The sequence below is a fragment of the Carassius gibelio genome, chromosome A4 (genome assembly GCF_023724105.1).
Source record: "Carassius gibelio isolate Cgi1373 ecotype wild population from Czech Republic chromosome A4, carGib1.2-hapl.c, whole genome shotgun sequence".
Lineage (NCBI taxonomy): Eukaryota > Metazoa > Chordata > Actinopteri > Cypriniformes > Cyprinidae > Carassius > Carassius gibelio.
The window spans coordinates 29,128,087-29,146,224 of record NC_068374.1 but is presented as its reverse complement, the minus strand read 5'-3'; the positions used below and the strand labels follow the sequence as shown (position 1 = coordinate 29,146,224).

The window sequence follows — 18,138 nt, the reverse complement described above, 5'->3', positions numbered from 1 at the left end:
AATAGTAAACCATAATTAAACATTTATTTATTATACAGCAGCTTAATCTAATTTTGGAAATGTTTAAATGTTCTGTTGCATACAAGTGTTTCGTTACTGTAAAGGTTGTTTTGCCGTTAAAAAATATTGATCGAGAGCTCATGAAATTTGTAAGGTAGTGAGCGCGAACTGGGGAACTATATCTCCCAGGATCCTTTGCGAATTTGCCGTATTCAATCCGTAGTGTCGCAAATCATAACAAAACAGGCGGCTTCTCTAAATATAGAACTTATCAGCACGTTTCTCGCATGGTATATGAGTAATATTTGTTAAATGTCAGGTAGATTTATTAAACTATGGAACTCACCTCTGCCCGATCAACGTTTTATGGTGACATCGGTGAGTATTTGGGGGGGATTTAATGGTTGAACTAAAATCTATTAAAACCTGAAGGAAAATTAAGTATGCATTTGTAGGCCACTGGGCTGATCGCACGCCGGTACACGAGGCTGCGTCTCTAGGTCGAGCTCTGCAGTTAAAGCAACTGATAGAGGCAGGAGCATCAGTTAATATCGTGTCTGTGGATAACTTCACCCCACTGCATGATGCCTGCATCCAAGCCCATCCAAACTGTGTTCAAATACTGCTGGAGGCAGGAGCCCAGGTGGGTTACAGCACCAGGTATATTTTAACGAGTGATGTCCTGAATTTCGTATACATTTAGCAGACGCTTTTATCCAAAGTGACTTAACGTTACAATAGAGGAGCATGAGCAAAATCATAGAGCCAACAATATTAGAGAAAATAGGAGCAATAACAATGCACTGATATTTGGAAATTTTAAATTAATTTTTTAGTTTAATTCTAAGGTATCAACTCATTTCTAAAAACTGTGCGCGTGTGTGTGTACAGGTGGATGTACGCACCATCCATGGCAGTACTCCCCTCTGTCATGCCTGTGCTGCTGGAAGCATAGAAAGTGTCAAGCTGCTGGTGGATCACGGAGCATCAGTCAACCCTTCCCTGACCGCCCTCACTGCATCCCCACTCCATGAGGCCTGCATACGAGGTGAGACGGCAAGGTGAGATGGATTGCTTTGTGTTAAGACTTGTGTGTGTTCTCATTATTTCTGTTTAGGTGATGTAGACTGTGTGAAGCTTATGATAGACAAGGGAGCGCTACTGGAGGCCTTTGACATTTACTTTGGGACGCCGTTACATGCTGCCTGTGCTAAAGCTCACTTCGACTGTGCCCTGCTGCTCAATGCAGGTGAGGTACTTTATTTATAGGTGTACTTTATATATTTTATTTTGCACTATTATGCATTATTCTGCTTTATCATTCATACTTTCAAAGGTGCAAAGGTGAATGCCACCAAGTTCCATGAGACGGCACTGCATCATGCGGCGAGGGCCGAGAGAGTGGACCTGGTGGAGCTGCTGGTGGAGTTTGGTGGAGATGTCAACATAAGTGATAACTTGGGTCACAAACCTAGAGATTATACAAAACCAGAATCTCCTGCAAATCTCTGCCTGCGGCACTATGAGAGTGTGTTACAGTCTGCATAGGTGCTATACAGTATATGTCTCAGAGTATTTCATCTGTTCTGTGTTTCTGCAGGTAATCCTCTGTCTCTACAGCAGCTGTGCCGTACCGTCCTGAGGACTGTGTTGGGCACCAGAGCTTTGGAACTGATCCCTAAACTGGACATTTCACAGCGCATCATTGAATATCTCATTTATAAATCATAATTTTATTTTATTATTATAATTTTTTTTTAAGTTCCATAGAAACCTATAATAGACTGCAGTTTGATAAGTCTTAAGTTTAAGAGTGAATTAATTAAGTTATTTATAAATAACCCTATGGAAACTATGTTTACTTAAAAGAGGTCCTCGGATGCAAAATTCAGTTTACAAGTTGTTTGAACATAAATTGAACATAAATCCCTATTTTAAAATACCCTTCCTCAAATCAGGCTGTTCTGAGATTCCTGTCAGAATGACCTAGTTCTCAACAGGCCCCTCCCACTGTAGTTGATTGACACTAGCATCTCAACTTAGACCCGCCCTAAGTGAGCTGTCATCAGTTCGATATTGTGTCGACCCCGGTGCAGGGGAAGACAAGAAAGTCTCCATTTAAGCGACTAAGGTGTTTTGTTGCTGGATGTAATAATGAATATAGCAGTCGTCATTTACACCCGACATCTGAGCCGCTGAAGGATTAATATTACTATTATTTTTAAGAGAATGCGCTTATCCCGATCTGCCTAAAATGGGCGACTCGTTTGTGATCCAACTTAATCAGCAGAAGTGAGTATTAGGGTTTCTTTTTTTATTTATTTTTTTATGAGTCTTTGCAAATCCCCTTTCTTATCAATGAGCTAGTTAGCCAGTTGAATTTTACAGTCTGCTCATCACCCCCTGAAGAAAAGGGCGGGGTCAGGAGAGCTCATTAGCATTTAAAGCAACATGGACTAGAACAGCGTGCTGAAAAGGGAGCTGATTTTGACAGTAAAAAAAAGTGTTTGTTTTTTTTACACTACCATTGTGAAATTTTAACTGAACTGTGTTAGACTTTCCATTAAGACCCTAAAGAATCATATCAACTTGTGCTAAATTTCCATCTGATGACCCCTTTAATTGGGGTTGTGATGACTTGATTTCAATGAATGTGCTACATTGCCTTAAAAGATTTTGCAGTGTAAATGTACTAATAATGTTTATGTTATTGTTTGCCCCTGTAAAACTCAATATCAATTTAACTTTTAAATCAGCCTTTTTATTTTTATTTTAACCAGCTGTGAACGTGTTAATGTTTCCGAATAAGTTTTATGAAAGGTATTGTTTTATTATTTTAACTTATCAAATTTTCCTGCTTCATTTAAAATACTTTATAAAAATAAATGCCAATGGTTTTCAACCAGGAGGTCCTGAAGGCACTTTAGGGGGTCTGTCGAGATATATTAAACATATAGAACTTAACTTTACATGATATGTTTACCTAATTAACTAACCTAAAATGGCTGTCTGTTAAGCATTATGTATTGTTCATGTTCTTAAATAAAGTTGTTGTCATGTCTTATCTGGTGCGCCATGTCCCTGGTTAAAAATGCACTCATATTTCTACATTTGTGTCCAAATGTATCCAATACTTATTATTATTATTATTATTTTTAAGTAAACTACAACTCCCAGCAGCACGTCATAACTAGGGCCAAAACAGAACAGACCACGTGATGTATATACCGCACTTCTAAACAAAGCAGAATTTCTTCTATAGTTACTTAGCTAGCGACATTGTATTGTTTAAATTTAACTTTATACCACTTTACTAAAGCGGAGATGGAAGTAGAAACAGCACGACCTTATTTTTTCGTTGACTTCGGTACGTCCACGAGAAAAGTGTATTTGTATTTTATTGACTTTTTCTCATTTCTGTAGATTTCGGAATCTAAGATAATTTTACACATTCATGGATAATTAATTATTTTATTAACTAAACGTTTTGAGTGAAATAGTTGCCTATCCATCGTATAATGTGAGAATAATCTGTGTAATAAATGCAGATTGTGTGAGGTTAGTGATTGCTAAATGAGCCAGTTTCTGGTTGCCAATGACCTTTACTTTGGTACTCCTCTGCACGTGGCATGTGCCAGCCAGCACATGGAGTGTGTTTAAGTACTACTGAATGCAGGTGAAACCAGATGCCGTGAGATTGTAAAGTACTCTGTCAGGCATGCAAACACTGAAGAATGTGTCTCTAAAGCAGGTAGTTTAGATCTGGAATCACCAAAGTGAAGTTGTAATCGTGAATCATTGTGTGCAGGTGTGCAAGTAAACGCCACCAGCCTACACAAGATGCCCTTACATCATGCTGCAAAGTCCAACAATGTGATATGATTGAGCTTTAAGCTGTTGGTGGAGTTTGGGGCCAACATTTATGCCCGTGACAAATATGACAGGAAGCCAGTTGACTACACAAAGTCTGATACGCCCTCAGCGCAGTCTTCAACTTTATGACAGTGAGTTCAAAACAAAACAGCCTTGTGAGGAAATTTAATTATTCTAAATTCTTATTTGTATTTTGAAATGGTTTGCATTGGTTACATGATATGTTGTATTGTTTACATTCACTACTTTATAGGATAGACAGTCTGAATATACAGGGTTCAAAAAGTAAACAAATATATTTGAAATCTGGAAATACACTGAAAGTTTAAACACGTTCACAATTTCAGTTTTGGTGAAAAATGAAAATTAAATGTTTAGTATTCTGCAATAATTTGGAGACTAATAAAAAACACCTTTAAGTTATTTAAAATAAAAAGGCAAAACAGTTTTCTAATAAAAATAAATAAATAACAGGCAAAATGAAAGGTGTCCAGCAGGTGGTGCTCACGGCTTAATTTAAAAGCTGTTAGCAAACCTAAATGTGTTTATATGTTATATTGATTTGCATGATGAAGAATCTGTTCACAGTTCACAATTTTATTATGTTCTCTGTGGTCTCACTGAGATTTAAAATGTTCTGGAAAATAAAATCTATTATGTTAATGTTAGGTGTTCTGGCTGTAGTGATATGCTGCCTCTGTGTCTGCAGCAGTGATTCACAGCCAGGTCTGCTGCCTAGGTGCTGCTCAGGATGTTTTGGGTGTGATGTTGCAACAAATTAAATGAAGTTTATGATGATGAGATTAAAAGTTGGATTCTGTAGGTCTGGAATCCATCATTAGTCTCATTTCAAAGATACATTCACAACAAGTCAAAGCACAACACGCCAGTGCCCGGTTTCAGAATGTAAACCAGATTCATGAGAAACCGTGTCCTTGGAGCATATAAATATTTTCCTGGCAATAGCATTTAGAGACTAAAATAAATACAAGAATGCAAACATTCTGATTTTGTGTATTAAATGATATGACAGGAGGTCGTGATCTTGAAGTCTCATATTTTAATTCTATCAAGCAAGAATGTTTAATCTCCTGGTAAGGTCACTCACAATGTGTTTTTGTTTGGTTTCTACGGAAGGCAATGTAAGAGTGTATCAGAAATGTAGTGAAAGGTTGTCGATACAAAATTGTTGCCACAGTTGTCATCATTGACTCATTCTCATGTTCTTTCTTCTTCTGTAGCTAAATTAAATCTAAATGAATTTTGTTGCATTGAGATGTTATTGATTTAAATGTTTAATGCTGCATTCCATTTTGTGTTTTTGCAGGTAACCCTCTTTCTCTGGAGCAGGAAAGCCGTACCACCCTGAGGACGATGTTGGGCACCAGAGCTGTGGACGTGGTGACCCACCTGGATATTCCTAACCATATTATCAGTTATCTCTTACACCAGTGAACTCTTTCCTTAGAGGTCCACAGATAGTGTGGAAACACCTTAAGCATTGAAATATCTCCAACAAATATCAGTTTTGTTGACACTTTAGAGATTTATAGATGCACTATGTATTTTTTTGTGTGTTATAAATGTATCCAAATTATTTTTCTAGCAATTTTTTATGGTTACCTTAATTGACTACACTTTACATTTGAAAAGAATAGTGTGCTTGTAAATGACAATTGTGTCATTATCAACTCAAGTCGTTCCAAACCTAAATTTTTAAAGATGTTTTTGTCTGTACATTGAATATCAGTGGGGTCCAGAATAACCACTTTACGGACAAATTTTTTTATATTTTTCAAAATATCTTCATAGGGAGTAAATTATAGAATTTTCATTTTTGGGTGGACTGTCCCTTTAAGTAACAGAAGCACAATGTATTACATAAATGGGAAGCTCTTCTTAATAGCACTTCTCAGCAGAACAGTCCAGATTTGCTGTAAAATATGTTGTCTTAATGTGTCTGAGGTGAATTTAGGAGTGATGAAAACTATTATATGTTTGCTAAATATTGCCAGAGAGAAAGAGTGGGAGATAGAAACACAAAAAGAGGAAACTTAATCTGGCAGCTGTCTACATTCAGGAACTCCTCTGACCGCGTAATGAAGTCCAGGGATATGTCAGCACATTAGTAGATCAGACGACAGACACTATATGCACAACACACACTGCATTGCTGGATATGAGCATGTTAACATCCTCATGCTCTCATTAGAGATTCATTATAGGAGATCACAGCGCCTTGAACTAAGGGTTATTGCACAGGCCCGGGGGAAACACTGGCATTCATATTATGACATGAGCTGCTTGAGTTATACTACAGTTTTGCCACATTCATTGTTTGTGACGCCATACACAGTGACAATGACAGAAACCAGTTTCCAGCAGTGTTTTGTTGTAGTAACATTGTATTAGTACATCGGTTGTAATATATCACTATTCAGCTTTTGTTTCCAATTCTCAACTGCTGTTCTTACATCTAAGAAGTGAAGAAAAGATATTTAAGACAACATGAAATAGCCTTTAGAAATTATTTAATTAAGAGTTAATCAGAATATTCTGCAGGAAAATCAATCAGATGCGATTTGATACATTAGGATCTGATTGGATCGTGAAATGTTGGGCTTTTTCTCTCCTCAGTTTGGACTTTGCCAACAAAAATTAAGTATTTTCTGATGTAAACTAAAGTAATATTACCATGAAAGATAATGACAGCAGTCTTTTTACTTTTTAGTATATTTTCAAATAAATGCAGCATAGGAAACGTTTTCCAAAAATATTAAACATGTTACCAAACCCCAAACTTTTGAACAGTAGTGCAAGTATATAAAAAAATAAAGGTTTTAACCGTTTATCTTCAATTTATCATTTGTTTCATTTATTTCTAAGACGCTCTTTCAACTGTTCCTTCCCTTAATTCATTTAAGTGGTGTCAGGATTAGTTTTGTGAGTTTGACCCACAGTTCTCCAAGTTCTCTTTATCCATCTGATCCCTTCACATCCCATGCCTCCTCTTATAAAGTACAGAATGTTCTATAAATAGCAGCCCGACCAAAAATAGAAAGAAGTCCATGTGTTTGTGTTCTGACTGAGCTGGATAAATGAGTTCCTCTTCCTGTGCATGTATCCCGAGCACATAAACGTGCTGGATCTGACCTGAAACTGAGCAGCAGGGAGGGCAGGAATGTTGTTTTTAGAGCGCAAACCCTCGTCTGATATTAAGCTTACACAGACACGACAGCAGCGATTGAAAGAATGCTGCTCTTTTTCTTCTTATCCGCCTCTCATCTTAAAACAGCCTTTAAAGGATTGTTGTTTTATCTTCACCAGTCTTTATTGTTTAAAGCAGATTGTGGAATTCATGTTCTGTACTAGTTAGCCTAAAACATTTGGACATGCCAGTGTTAGCTGGATTTTAGTTGTTTTGTTTGGTTATTCCAAGGCATGAATACTTTACACTCAAGCTTATAGTATTTGGTGCTATAAAGTTTACTGTTATACTGTTCACAAATACTTGATGCTCATTATGTTTGTTTAAGGTAATTAAGTTATTGTAAAGTTAATATTTACAGCAAGATGCTGATTGTTTTATTCATCTGTTGTCCTTACACAGGATATCCCATAAGTCATAAAACAATTAACATTCTTCCTCATTGAGAAAACAACAGACCTGACAAGGATATTGTTTGAATCATATTTTAATATCATGGTGATTACAGTGTTCACCAATGATTCAACTTTCATAATGAACAATATTTTTATTTTATTGATTTTATTTTAGTTTAGTTTATCGGCAGTTGTGTGGCTGGTTTTATGGATTCCATACCAGTGATTCAGATTTTAACACAATATTTAGATTTCTAAAGACACTAATCAATATCCATTTATTTTATATCATTTTATTACACTACACTTACACTGCGCAGGCCAATTCAGTGCAATTTCTGTACATTGCCACAAGGGGGCTCCGCAGCTTTTATATTTGAACCATTAGTCTTTTCTTTGTTTCTAGACAGTCTTGCTGCTTTGTGATCAAAAGAAGGCCTCTTTGCGATTAAAGTCACCTGATCACATTCTGGTGATTGTCCCACTGACCTTTGATCCCTGAGCATTGCATAGTAGAAAGTGAAGTGACACCTTAATTTTTACCAGACAGGGTGTACAGCTCCGTCAGCTCCTCATATTCATTCTTTCTTCTGCTTGTTGCTGTTGTGCTGCTGCATGTTGACGTTCAGCCTTGTCATGCAAGAAGAATAGCACACCTGATTACACAACCGAGCAGCTTTTGTGCTTGAACAAAGGTCTGCGGTCAGAGAGCAGCTTTAGAAGATGTGCTTGCAGAAAAAGATTGTGACCCATAGTAGGAGGAAAAGCAGCAGAAGCAGATTCTGAGATGGTCCGCTTCTTGTCTTAAGAGGCTCCCAGGCAAAGACCAGCTCAGATCCACTCAGGAATTCTGCTTCAATGAGAAACAGATGTGTGTGTGCATGAAGCGCAGCCATGAAAGCTAAGCTCAGCTCCAAAACTGCACGCTCCACACACACACACTTGAGACCGTTTTCTAGTTGTGAAACACCGTATTGTACCCAAGAAATGTTTACATGGTCTAGTTTTGTTACTTTATAATTCTATCACTGTATTTTATTATGCAAAACCTTTCATAAAAGTAGTTGCAGATTCAAACTGTGTGCTTTGTTTAGGAGGTTACTGCATCTTTTGTGCCACAAATGGGAGTAAATTACATAGCAGGCTAATTTGTAGAATGACAAATGGCTACAGGACAGAAACGGTTTCCCAAATCTTTTCATCTTGGTTGCTTGTCATTTAGCAAAAAGTGACTTACAAGTCAGTAAATGCAGACACAGGCCCCTGAAGCAATGCTGGGTTAAGTCCTTCGTCCTGGAGTTTGTCTGGTCCCTATCTAAAATCAAACTTTAACCAGGCTTTTCATCTGTTTTTATGCACTGTCTAATGGTCTAGAGCTGAGACAACAGACAAGACTCGTTCAAAAAGTCATTGTAGATGTCTAGTCAGAAAAATGTGTTTCTGTCCAGCTGAGAGCAGAAACAGTGTAGGATAGACTACACACACATTCACATCATCTGTCTTTGTTTCCCCTTCTCCTCTAAATGATCATACCATCTGTGTGTGTGATTTTTCTTTTTTCTTTTTTTTTTTTTCTTTTCTAAAGGGACTCCCACTATTGGATATTCAAACAACACACCACATACTGACCTCAGCAACTTTCCATTTAAGCTCCTGGTAAAGGTAAAGGTTAATGGTAAAGTTATTTTTATTAATATTTTATTTTTATTTTTTATTTCAGTGACATGGTTGGTGTCATGGATTGAATAACAGTGATTCCTCCAAAAATTAATAAGTTTTACTAAGAACAATATATTGACTTCTAAAGCCACAAATTAATTTAATTTTATTTATTTATTACTTCTAAAGCCACTTTTTTATTATTATATTATATATTTGTTTATTTCCATTGATTTCAATGGCAGTTGCATGCTTGGTTTTAAGGATTATTTTAAAATAAATATATAGTATATTGACTAAATGCACTTATGTTGTGTTGTGTTATGTTATGCTATGCTATGCTATGCTATGCTGTATTCAATTCATAAGCATTTTCATTCACTTCAGTTGTGGTTGTGTGGCTGCTTTTATTAATTCCCAGTGATTCGAATCATAAATTAACAATACATAAACTTTTAGACCCAAAAATGTATCTCCATATCATTACTTTTTTTTTTTTTTTTTTTTTATACAGATTAACAGCCTTATGTTTTACATATAAAAAAGATTCTGTTATGGTGATGTTTTGGCCACACATATTGTTGGTTATGATGTATTTTGAAGAAAAACTCTGTGGCTCCAAAACATAAATCTGATTTAGTGTTTCCTCATGTCTTCATGGGTGTTAGCACATCACACTGAGAACAAAGGCCTCACATAGACACATTCACATGATTTCTCTTTTGATCTTTCGCTGAAAATGAATTACATTAGTTAAAATAATTTGAAGGCACCACTCACCTGACAGCACATTCTTATTTGACCTAAATTAAATGTACTAATGTATAATAGTATTTGCCATGGTGTATTCATTCTTTGTGTGTCACACTCCAGTTATTTATGTCTCGAAGCCTTTTGTCTGTGTTCTTGTTTACACTGTTGCCTAAATCTCAGTCTGTAATTTTTGGATCAACCCTCAATTACAAGATTGCTTTGGGGGATTTCTTTTCTTGTGGCATGAAAAGGCAATCAAATGCATGTTTCATCACTTACATGTTTTACATTTTGTTCTCAATGCACGCAAGGTGAATTAGCACACATTAAAATGTAAACAAGGATTCAAGCTTTCTAACCATATGCAGTCATTTGAACTGCTGAAGTTTGGGTCCTTGAAGGTACATTTTTGTGTGATGGCTGAGGAATGATAGAGGACTCTATTAGCACTCCGGTGCCACTGAAGAGCAAAGCTAAATAGTTGTATAATCAGTTCTGAGGTCATTTTCACCACAGCCTCAGCTACTGTGAACATTTTGTTGTGAATCACATGCTGAAAAACAAAATAAGAACAGTATGTGCTCCAGGTAGCTTCTACTCACTCCTTCAAACCAACAATTAGCCGTTGATCCACGTCGGTAATGACAAGGTGTGTCAGCAGGTTGAGTAGTTTTTGAGGTTTTAGAATGCTTCTACCGCTCTCCCCCCAAGCCATCTGTCCTCCATATCTGGCTTTTCAAGTTCACCTCTGTCTCTTTTTGTCAGTAAGATGAAGAAGAGCTATTTGGGAGGTCTGGGGAATTACAATGAGCCGAAGTGTTATACAACACTTGGTTAACTGTTGCAAAAGAGGTGACACAAATACTTTTATTGGTTTGTTTAACTTGCAGATGTTCCAGAGCGTGTGATCAGAATGGGATGTGCTGTAAATCTGCTTCTAACTGAAAGGTGACACTAGACAGTCACTTTTGGGAATCATAACAACATACAACAGTACTGTTTCTGCAGTAGTGTACTGTGAACACTATACATTAATACACGTAAGATCTTGTACAATTAGCTCAAATGTGCAGTATATATCAACATGTCACAATGGGTTGTGTCTCTACAATGCAATGCAAAACATGACGTTCCATTTGAGATGAGATGAATGAACAAATTATTTATGTATGTATATATGCTGTTCTTTTTAAATTTCTATACATCAAAAATCCTGAAATTAAGGTTTAATTTTAGACTGATTTCTGAAGGATCATGTGATACTGAAGACTGGAGTAATGATGCTGAAAAATGTAGCTTTACTGTCACTAAAATAAATTGCATTGTAGAATATATTTAAAAGAAAACAATTATTTTAAATTGTAATAATATTTCACAATATTACTGTTTTTGCTGTATTTTTGATCAAATAAATGCTGCATCTGGTAAATGTAAGAGATTTATTTCAAAAACTTTCAAAAATATCACTGACTCCAAACTTTTAAATGGTGCAAAATAATAAACTAACATGATGAGATTATGTGACAGTAATGAGGCATGTGGCTGTTTGGAATATTGTGTAATTTTACTATTTCTGCAATATGATCGGTTGTCTATGCTAGTATGCTATTCAGAATTCAGTTTAGCATGGCCTGTAGACCTGCTGATTAGCAGGGTCATGCTAATTAGAATCAGATGTTGATTTGTCTAATGGGAAATGATACTTTGTAGACTTGCTGCAAGCTGTTTGTTGCTCCTTCAGTGTGCTTCATCTGATGACGTTTGGCATGAAAAAGATATCATTTCAGCTCAAGGTACTCCCAGACACCACCCAAGTAAGTTTTATGTTGTTATGGATATATTTTTGATGGATAGACCCTTTGGCATTCCCAAGAAACTGTTCATGATTTAAAAACACTGACAGACTGGAAGACAGAGAGAGAGCTCTCTCACAGTGTTTGTGTTATATTTGAACTGTATGCATGCCCGCCTAAAGCATGCACAACAACCTGTTGATTTAAGATACACAAAATCGACATGAATCAAAGTCGTGCCTTGTGTAAGTCACAGGGCTATTTAAAAGCTGGATTAGCACTGAGATGAGAGACTTCTATAAAATGCTGCTTGATGCCAAGCTGGCAAGAAATAAGTCAACCTGAGAAAAGCCATGTCGCTCAGACTGGACCTCAGCAAGCTTTTTATATGAGCTAATAGGCCTGCATTATATTGTTGCAGAGTTTATCTGTGCATGTATTTTAGTGGTTTGAGCATAAGCCACTTGATGTATTCAAAGATGGTAATTCCAGATTTCATTGCATGCATTCTTCTCCTCACAGCTCACCACCTTTCTGTGGCTCAGTTTATGGCAGTTAAATCAAAGCATTAACTAGTAGGGCGAATCATTGTGGTCAGGCAAATAAAGCATTTGTGTTTTTTGGTTGCTTTATGAGAGCGTGTCAGTGCTGTCCAGGTTTGTTAGAGTCAGGAGGCACGTGTTTGCTCCTTGTGCTTTCACATTAAGTGCTGCATACGCATTAATGGAATCATTTGTCTCTACTTTTGTTTGCATTGTGGGTCTTGACATGGCTTTTTAGCGCAATATTCAGTGCTACTTTAAGGCTTTGTGAATCTGTTTTGTCTCAAAACTGACCCAGAACAGACACTACACCTCATGCTTCCTCCATCCGTGTGAATTTCACAAATCCCATATCAGTTTGACTGAAATCCTGGCCTCCTGTCTGCACTTTTGTACCACTGAAAAATGATGTGTTATTGTTTGGATTTAAATCACTGATATGCATTGACAAATGCAGCTTATCAAGCAACCTTAAAAGAAGGGACGGTTGCTTGAAACAGCTGCTGGGTCCATCACTAGCCATGCCGTCATGCTATAAGACACCACCCCACATTCTTTTAAATTCTGAATCACACAATGCCCCAGAGGTCACCCAGAACATACCATGGAGATGTGACCCTTGTAAACCTGCTTTCCCCATGTTTTAGCTCTTTCGCATTAGCATTCATGCACTCTGAGATCAATTCAAAACCTTCTCATAAAGGCGGACATATGGCACGATCAAAGTGTGTGTGTGTTTTTTTTTTTTTTCTCTCTTTGAACACATATTCCTCTCTGGGATACAATCTTCAAAGAGTTAACGTTAAACAGTTGTAGTCTCTCCTTTCAAGATCCTTATAAAAACCATGCTGTTTATGATGGAGATTGTAAACTGAAGGATTTAAGCACATCGTTTTTTATTAACATTCAAGATTAAAGGTGCAAATCTGTAGGCAAGACTTTATTAAGGTTAAGGGGTTAAATAGCATTGACTCTTATGTCATTAGATGTAAATACTCTACTGAAGCAATGCTGGTCATTATCATTTAGCATGAGATGATAATGTGCTGGTTTTCTCTTTGGGTGGATTAACTGTCATAAAAGTGTGAGATAACCCACTAAATGAAACCATTATCACCAGAAAGACCATGCTGGTTGAGCTTAACTAACTGTTTTGGTGGTGAACTGCATGGCTATGCTAGTTAGCCAATTAACCAGAGCAGTACTTTTGTAGCCTAAATTATAATTTTTTTAACAAATGTAGAACACAGTAGTCAGAAATCTGAAAGTTCCCTCACGCTTAATAAACTTTACCAAATTAATAGACTAAAAAGACATCACAGTGTAGCTCACTATCTCACTGAATATGTTTCAGACTAGCGGCCTGACATGTTGGCTGATTTTGGTTTCAAGGCCCATACTTGCATAATGTCTGGGCTCTTGCATTGTGGTTGAGAAGAAAATGTACATATGATGCCTCTGTGAAAATAATAAATCTCATATTAGTGAGAGGAATCATATTATCGGGATCCAAAGTGTGAAATTATGCTTTGGAATTATGATTCAAATTTTTCCATTGCCTTCTGTCTGCAATAACTGAGCATGTCAGTAAACCAGACAACTGTAAGTAGATATTCTTTTAAATGAGTGTGTCTGTGTGGACTTAAATATACAGATTTAAGATCAGCGTTTTGGCTTTATTAATTGTTAGCCTAAGGGTTCCTGGGTCTTTTTTAGGTGGGACACTTCAAGTGATTATTTTACAGAGGCTGAGACCGATTGCTATTAAATGAGTGTGTCCATCTGAGCAGTCAGACAGTGTGTTTTTTCTGTTTTCACCTTAATTCTATACATGCTCACGCACACAATGATAATGATGACAGGGATGGTTTGTGTGTGTGTGTGTGTGTGTGTGTGTGTGTGTGTGTGTGTGTGTGTTTTGTGAGCTCATGCGAATGGCCTTGAAATGGGGGCAGGTGTGACTCTTTATGCTTTCAGAAACGGTAAGCAGAGGTCAGAGGCTGAGCTGTGAATGAAGCGGTCAGGTGTACAGCCATTTCAGCAGTTGGTTTTAAGGTGCAAACATGACACTTTCTGCATTGACCTCTCACCATTATGTCCAGATCATAGCTTAACCTGAAGACTAAAGATAAATGCTCTTTCCTCTTCATATTTGATCAGACAAGTTGTGACATTACTTTACTCTGGCATTAAATGGCTCACACACCCACATCCCTCAGATCCCAATATAAATTATATTACTATCATTAAAAACCTTATGAACTTCTGTGAATTCTTTTGATAAATACTTCATGAAATATAATCATAAATGGGTAACAGAGAAATTATAACTACAATTAGCTTCAAGCTATACATGACAATTAATATATACTTAAGTCACCATCAATCACCGCTGAGTGTTTGTAATAACTTCTGGCTGCGATCCAATGTAGATTATGGGCAAATGATGAGGCAGACGTATGTTGTTAGTAACAATTTAGAATAATTTTATGGGGAAGATATACAATTACAACTACTGTGGCATGAAGGAAAAGTAATGTAACTAGTTGTGTGACTAATTACTTTAGGCAGAATGTAATATTACTCTTGAAAGGAGTAATTTGTAATGAGTAATAAATTACATTTGTGGAGTAACGAGCCCAACACTGATTAAATCTGACTGACCTCAAACTTTTGAACAGTATTTTACTTAAACATAAATCTAAATATATAACTTTCTGATGTTACATTGTGTAATTTAATCAGAGTTATAATATCTAACCCAAAACAAGTGATTTTGAGTGAATGATGTTTGGGGTGACATTACATTTAGAAAATTTTAACTCTTTACAAATAAATATCTAGAATTTGTCCTAATTTGAAATGTAGTAAATAAATAGTTTTTGATTAGAAAGACCCAAAATATCACTAAGGGATTCAAATTCATCACTCATTCATATTTTTTTTTAGTTATTGTATTTTCCATCGAAACAGAACTCAGTGTGCTTTTGACGGTTAAACTTCTCTAAATGTGGGGTGACAAAGCTCATGCTGGGACACTCAAAAAACAGCGTCAGTCTAGACTAGACTTAATCTCCAGGAAACAATCTTTTAACATGGCTCCTAATGCTTCTACGGTCTGTTACAATCAGTGAAGTACTGCGTTATGAATGTAAGGCTTTATAAGAGAATGCCGTTTTTGACGCACTGATCTCAGATTTCACCGCTGATGATGAATGCCACATTGATTTTCCATTGACTTCATCTCTTTTGGCCTTATTATGTAACCCCCTGTTTCTAACTGCCTAATTTTTAGGTCAGACCTAGATAATGGCCCCTTAATCAAACAGATCTAAGTGTATAGCCAGGCTCTCGCAGTCTCTCTCTTTTTGTAATTAACATACTTGGTGTCAGTGGGTCTCAGATTTAGTGTAGTCTCCTGTTGGAGGGATGTTTCACCTGATACTTTACATGAGCCTAGCAGATGTTGTTTGGGTTGAAACAATTTACAGTGAGTAATTAGATTTGGTACAAATCATGCAGACTGTTGATCTCATACAAAGGGTCAACAAAAGGGCTTTTTTGAGTAATGGGTATTAAAACAGTTCTAGTAGGCTATAATATGCCCTGAAATGTTGTCCGAGTCTGAACAAACAATTTGCATATTTCTGAGGGTACTACAAAGTGAATTTTTGTTCTTTTATCTCATTTCCCATCAGTCTGTTATCAGCCTGCATTTAATGACACTAGTTTTTCTGCAATACCAGACGATCTGGATTTTGACTTTAAAGTCACTTGAGGAGGGAGTGGCCTAATCGTATGACTGACTGTTGAACTATTGATACACATTCAGTATAGCCAATAAAAAGGTAATGTGGCAATAAGCAACAGCCTGTTGTTCCAACCAAATCTAGACATGATCATACTAATTGTGATTTATTAATCTAATGCATGATAGTTCATGTTTCAGCGGCTGTTTATTTAATTGTATTATGTAACACTACTGGCGCAGAAACAATACTTATGTTCATAAGCTAGTTATAACTTGTAGATAATAACTTGTAGTTGTACATTTTATCCTTTCATTAAAGCTTAAATGAGTTATGAGACCAATCAATAATCCCCCAAAAAATGCATTGCTTCTGGCATGGTGAATGAGGCAGAAGCAGGACGGCATACAAGTACACTCTAATTTCTTTGATTTATAGCCGGCCTGCCTTTGCTTTACTCCTGCCATCTGCTGTGGCTAGACATTAAATTTCAGCTGTTGCGTCACACACGCATGCTCTCAGACCAAACTCTGTGTCCGGGATCCTACGTCGGCAACTTTCAGACAAAGAAGCCTTTGACTGTGACATCAGTTTTCAATCTATGGTCCTATAAACAAGAATCAGCACAGACTACAGGCCTGCCATAAAGTTTTCTCAGGGTCAGTCTGAGTTTATTCCTCAGCTCTTCTGTCTATACGGCACATGTTTCACAAGTGACAATGACTTCAGGAAGGAAAAGCAATACATTCTAATAAGTTTAGTGGTTAAACAGTATAATTCAGTCCTGTTTAAAAGGACAAAACAGGTGGGTTTAAGGTTATTGTTGTTCAGTTGACTTCTGTTTAATTTCGTTAGCCTAACTCTGACCTGCAATCCATTTTACAATCAATTTTATTGCTATAGAGAGGTGTTTTTGTGTTACATCGATATGAAACAACCTTGATTGTGACACAAAACACATGCTGCTTTAAGACATGGTAAGCTGAGCATTTGCATGAGCAAATAACATGAACATTTTGGAAATGTTAGAGCAATAAAGCACTTTTGCTAACTAGTCGAGCACAGAAAAGTGCACGTGAGGCCTTGAGGGTTTACATCCAAGCTGCTCAAAGGACGAGAGACTTCAGTGCCAAGTGACTGGGGTTAACCGCTTCTCGGAAAAAAGTTAAGGCAAGGGAGCGTGATGGCTGCTGTTATAGGAGCAAGCCAGTCAGCGTGGTTGATGTGCCAGCGCACGGAGCCCCATTACACGTCTGTGCGTGTACCAAGCAGCGAGCCAACAGACGGAAAACCAAGCATTCCCTAAGAAAAAAAAACTAAAAGAAGTTAATGTCTGCCCGTAAGCTCGAACCATCTGTGGCTGGCCTCACTGACAATTTAAATACGTCTGTTAGAAGCATTAAAGACTTCATCCAGATTCGTCCAGTGCTGCCACCATCTCTTTCAATGTGTTCTTACACATTCAGCGTGCAGATATAAACCAATTTAGTCAGAATCAGAATTTCATTAGAATATTTTTTTTTATTATTATTAATCAAATAAAATGATGTCTCTTTTCTGCATAAAAAATTGTAAATGCTTCCTTATATATTGCTACAGATACAGATTTTGTGTCGCCATTGCAGTATAAAAACGGACTAACATCAGTGTGGTGATGAATGCTCTATGTATAATTACATTAATTTATGGGTTAAACCAATCTTGGGTCTAGATCTAGACCTCGGTTTGCTAATTAGTGACCTCTGGTTTATGGTTTGGGTGCTGTTGTTATAACTTGTATAATTTATGAACAAACCAAACCAACGGGAACCATATTTTTGGTCAAGAAATTTCTCTTTCATAGATCAGGAAAATAAGTAGTTATGGACTGGCTTTGTCTAAGATAGTTCTCCCAGAATTCCTCAGGAGAAATAAAGCCAGACTCGTTATTATATGAAATATAATAGATGTGAGGTCCTCACACGTGTGCGAGTTTCTGTGCATGTGATCATAAATTGGCATAATCATCTGTTTTGTGGGGCAGCAGAGGAAATGAAGAGTAATTAAAGAGGGCCGTGTTGTTTGCACAGCGAGTGACACAGTGCTAAAGAAAACAAAGAGCGCTGGGAAAACTGCAGCCATCAGCAGCAAAAAGGGACCAGCACTCAGGCAAACCGCCTAGCCAAC

At 37.0% G+C, this 18,138-nt stretch overlaps 1 protein-coding gene and 1 long non-coding RNA gene across 3 annotated transcripts; both read left to right on the top strand.

Annotated features, from left to right (window-relative positions):
• The first annotated feature begins 26 nt into the window (after positions 1-26).
• On the top strand, positions 27-3,064 carry asb13a.1 (ankyrin repeat and SOCS box containing 13a, tandem duplicate 1). Of its 2 annotated transcripts, XM_052580529.1 has the most exons (6): positions 27-378; positions 456-643; positions 892-1,048; positions 1,118-1,249; positions 1,337-1,528; positions 1,601-3,064. In XM_052580529.1, the coding sequence occupies exons 1-6, from the start codon at positions 336-338 to the stop codon at positions 1,729-1,731; spliced, it is 843 nt and encodes a 280-aa protein (XP_052436489.1). In that variant the 5' UTR covers positions 27-335; the 3' UTR covers positions 1,732-3,064. The 2 variants fall into 2 exon arrangements, with proteins under 2 accessions (XP_052436489.1, XP_052436496.1); XM_052580536.1 differs by lacking the exon at positions 456-643.
• Positions 3,065-3,392: 328 nt separating this feature from the next.
• On the top strand, positions 3,393-5,470 carry LOC127976255 (uncharacterized). Its single transcript, XR_008157760.1, has 2 exons — positions 3,393-4,004; positions 5,201-5,470. It is a non-coding gene; the product is annotated as an uncharacterized LOC127976255 (long non-coding RNA).
• Positions 5,471-18,138: the final 12,668 nt, after the last annotated feature.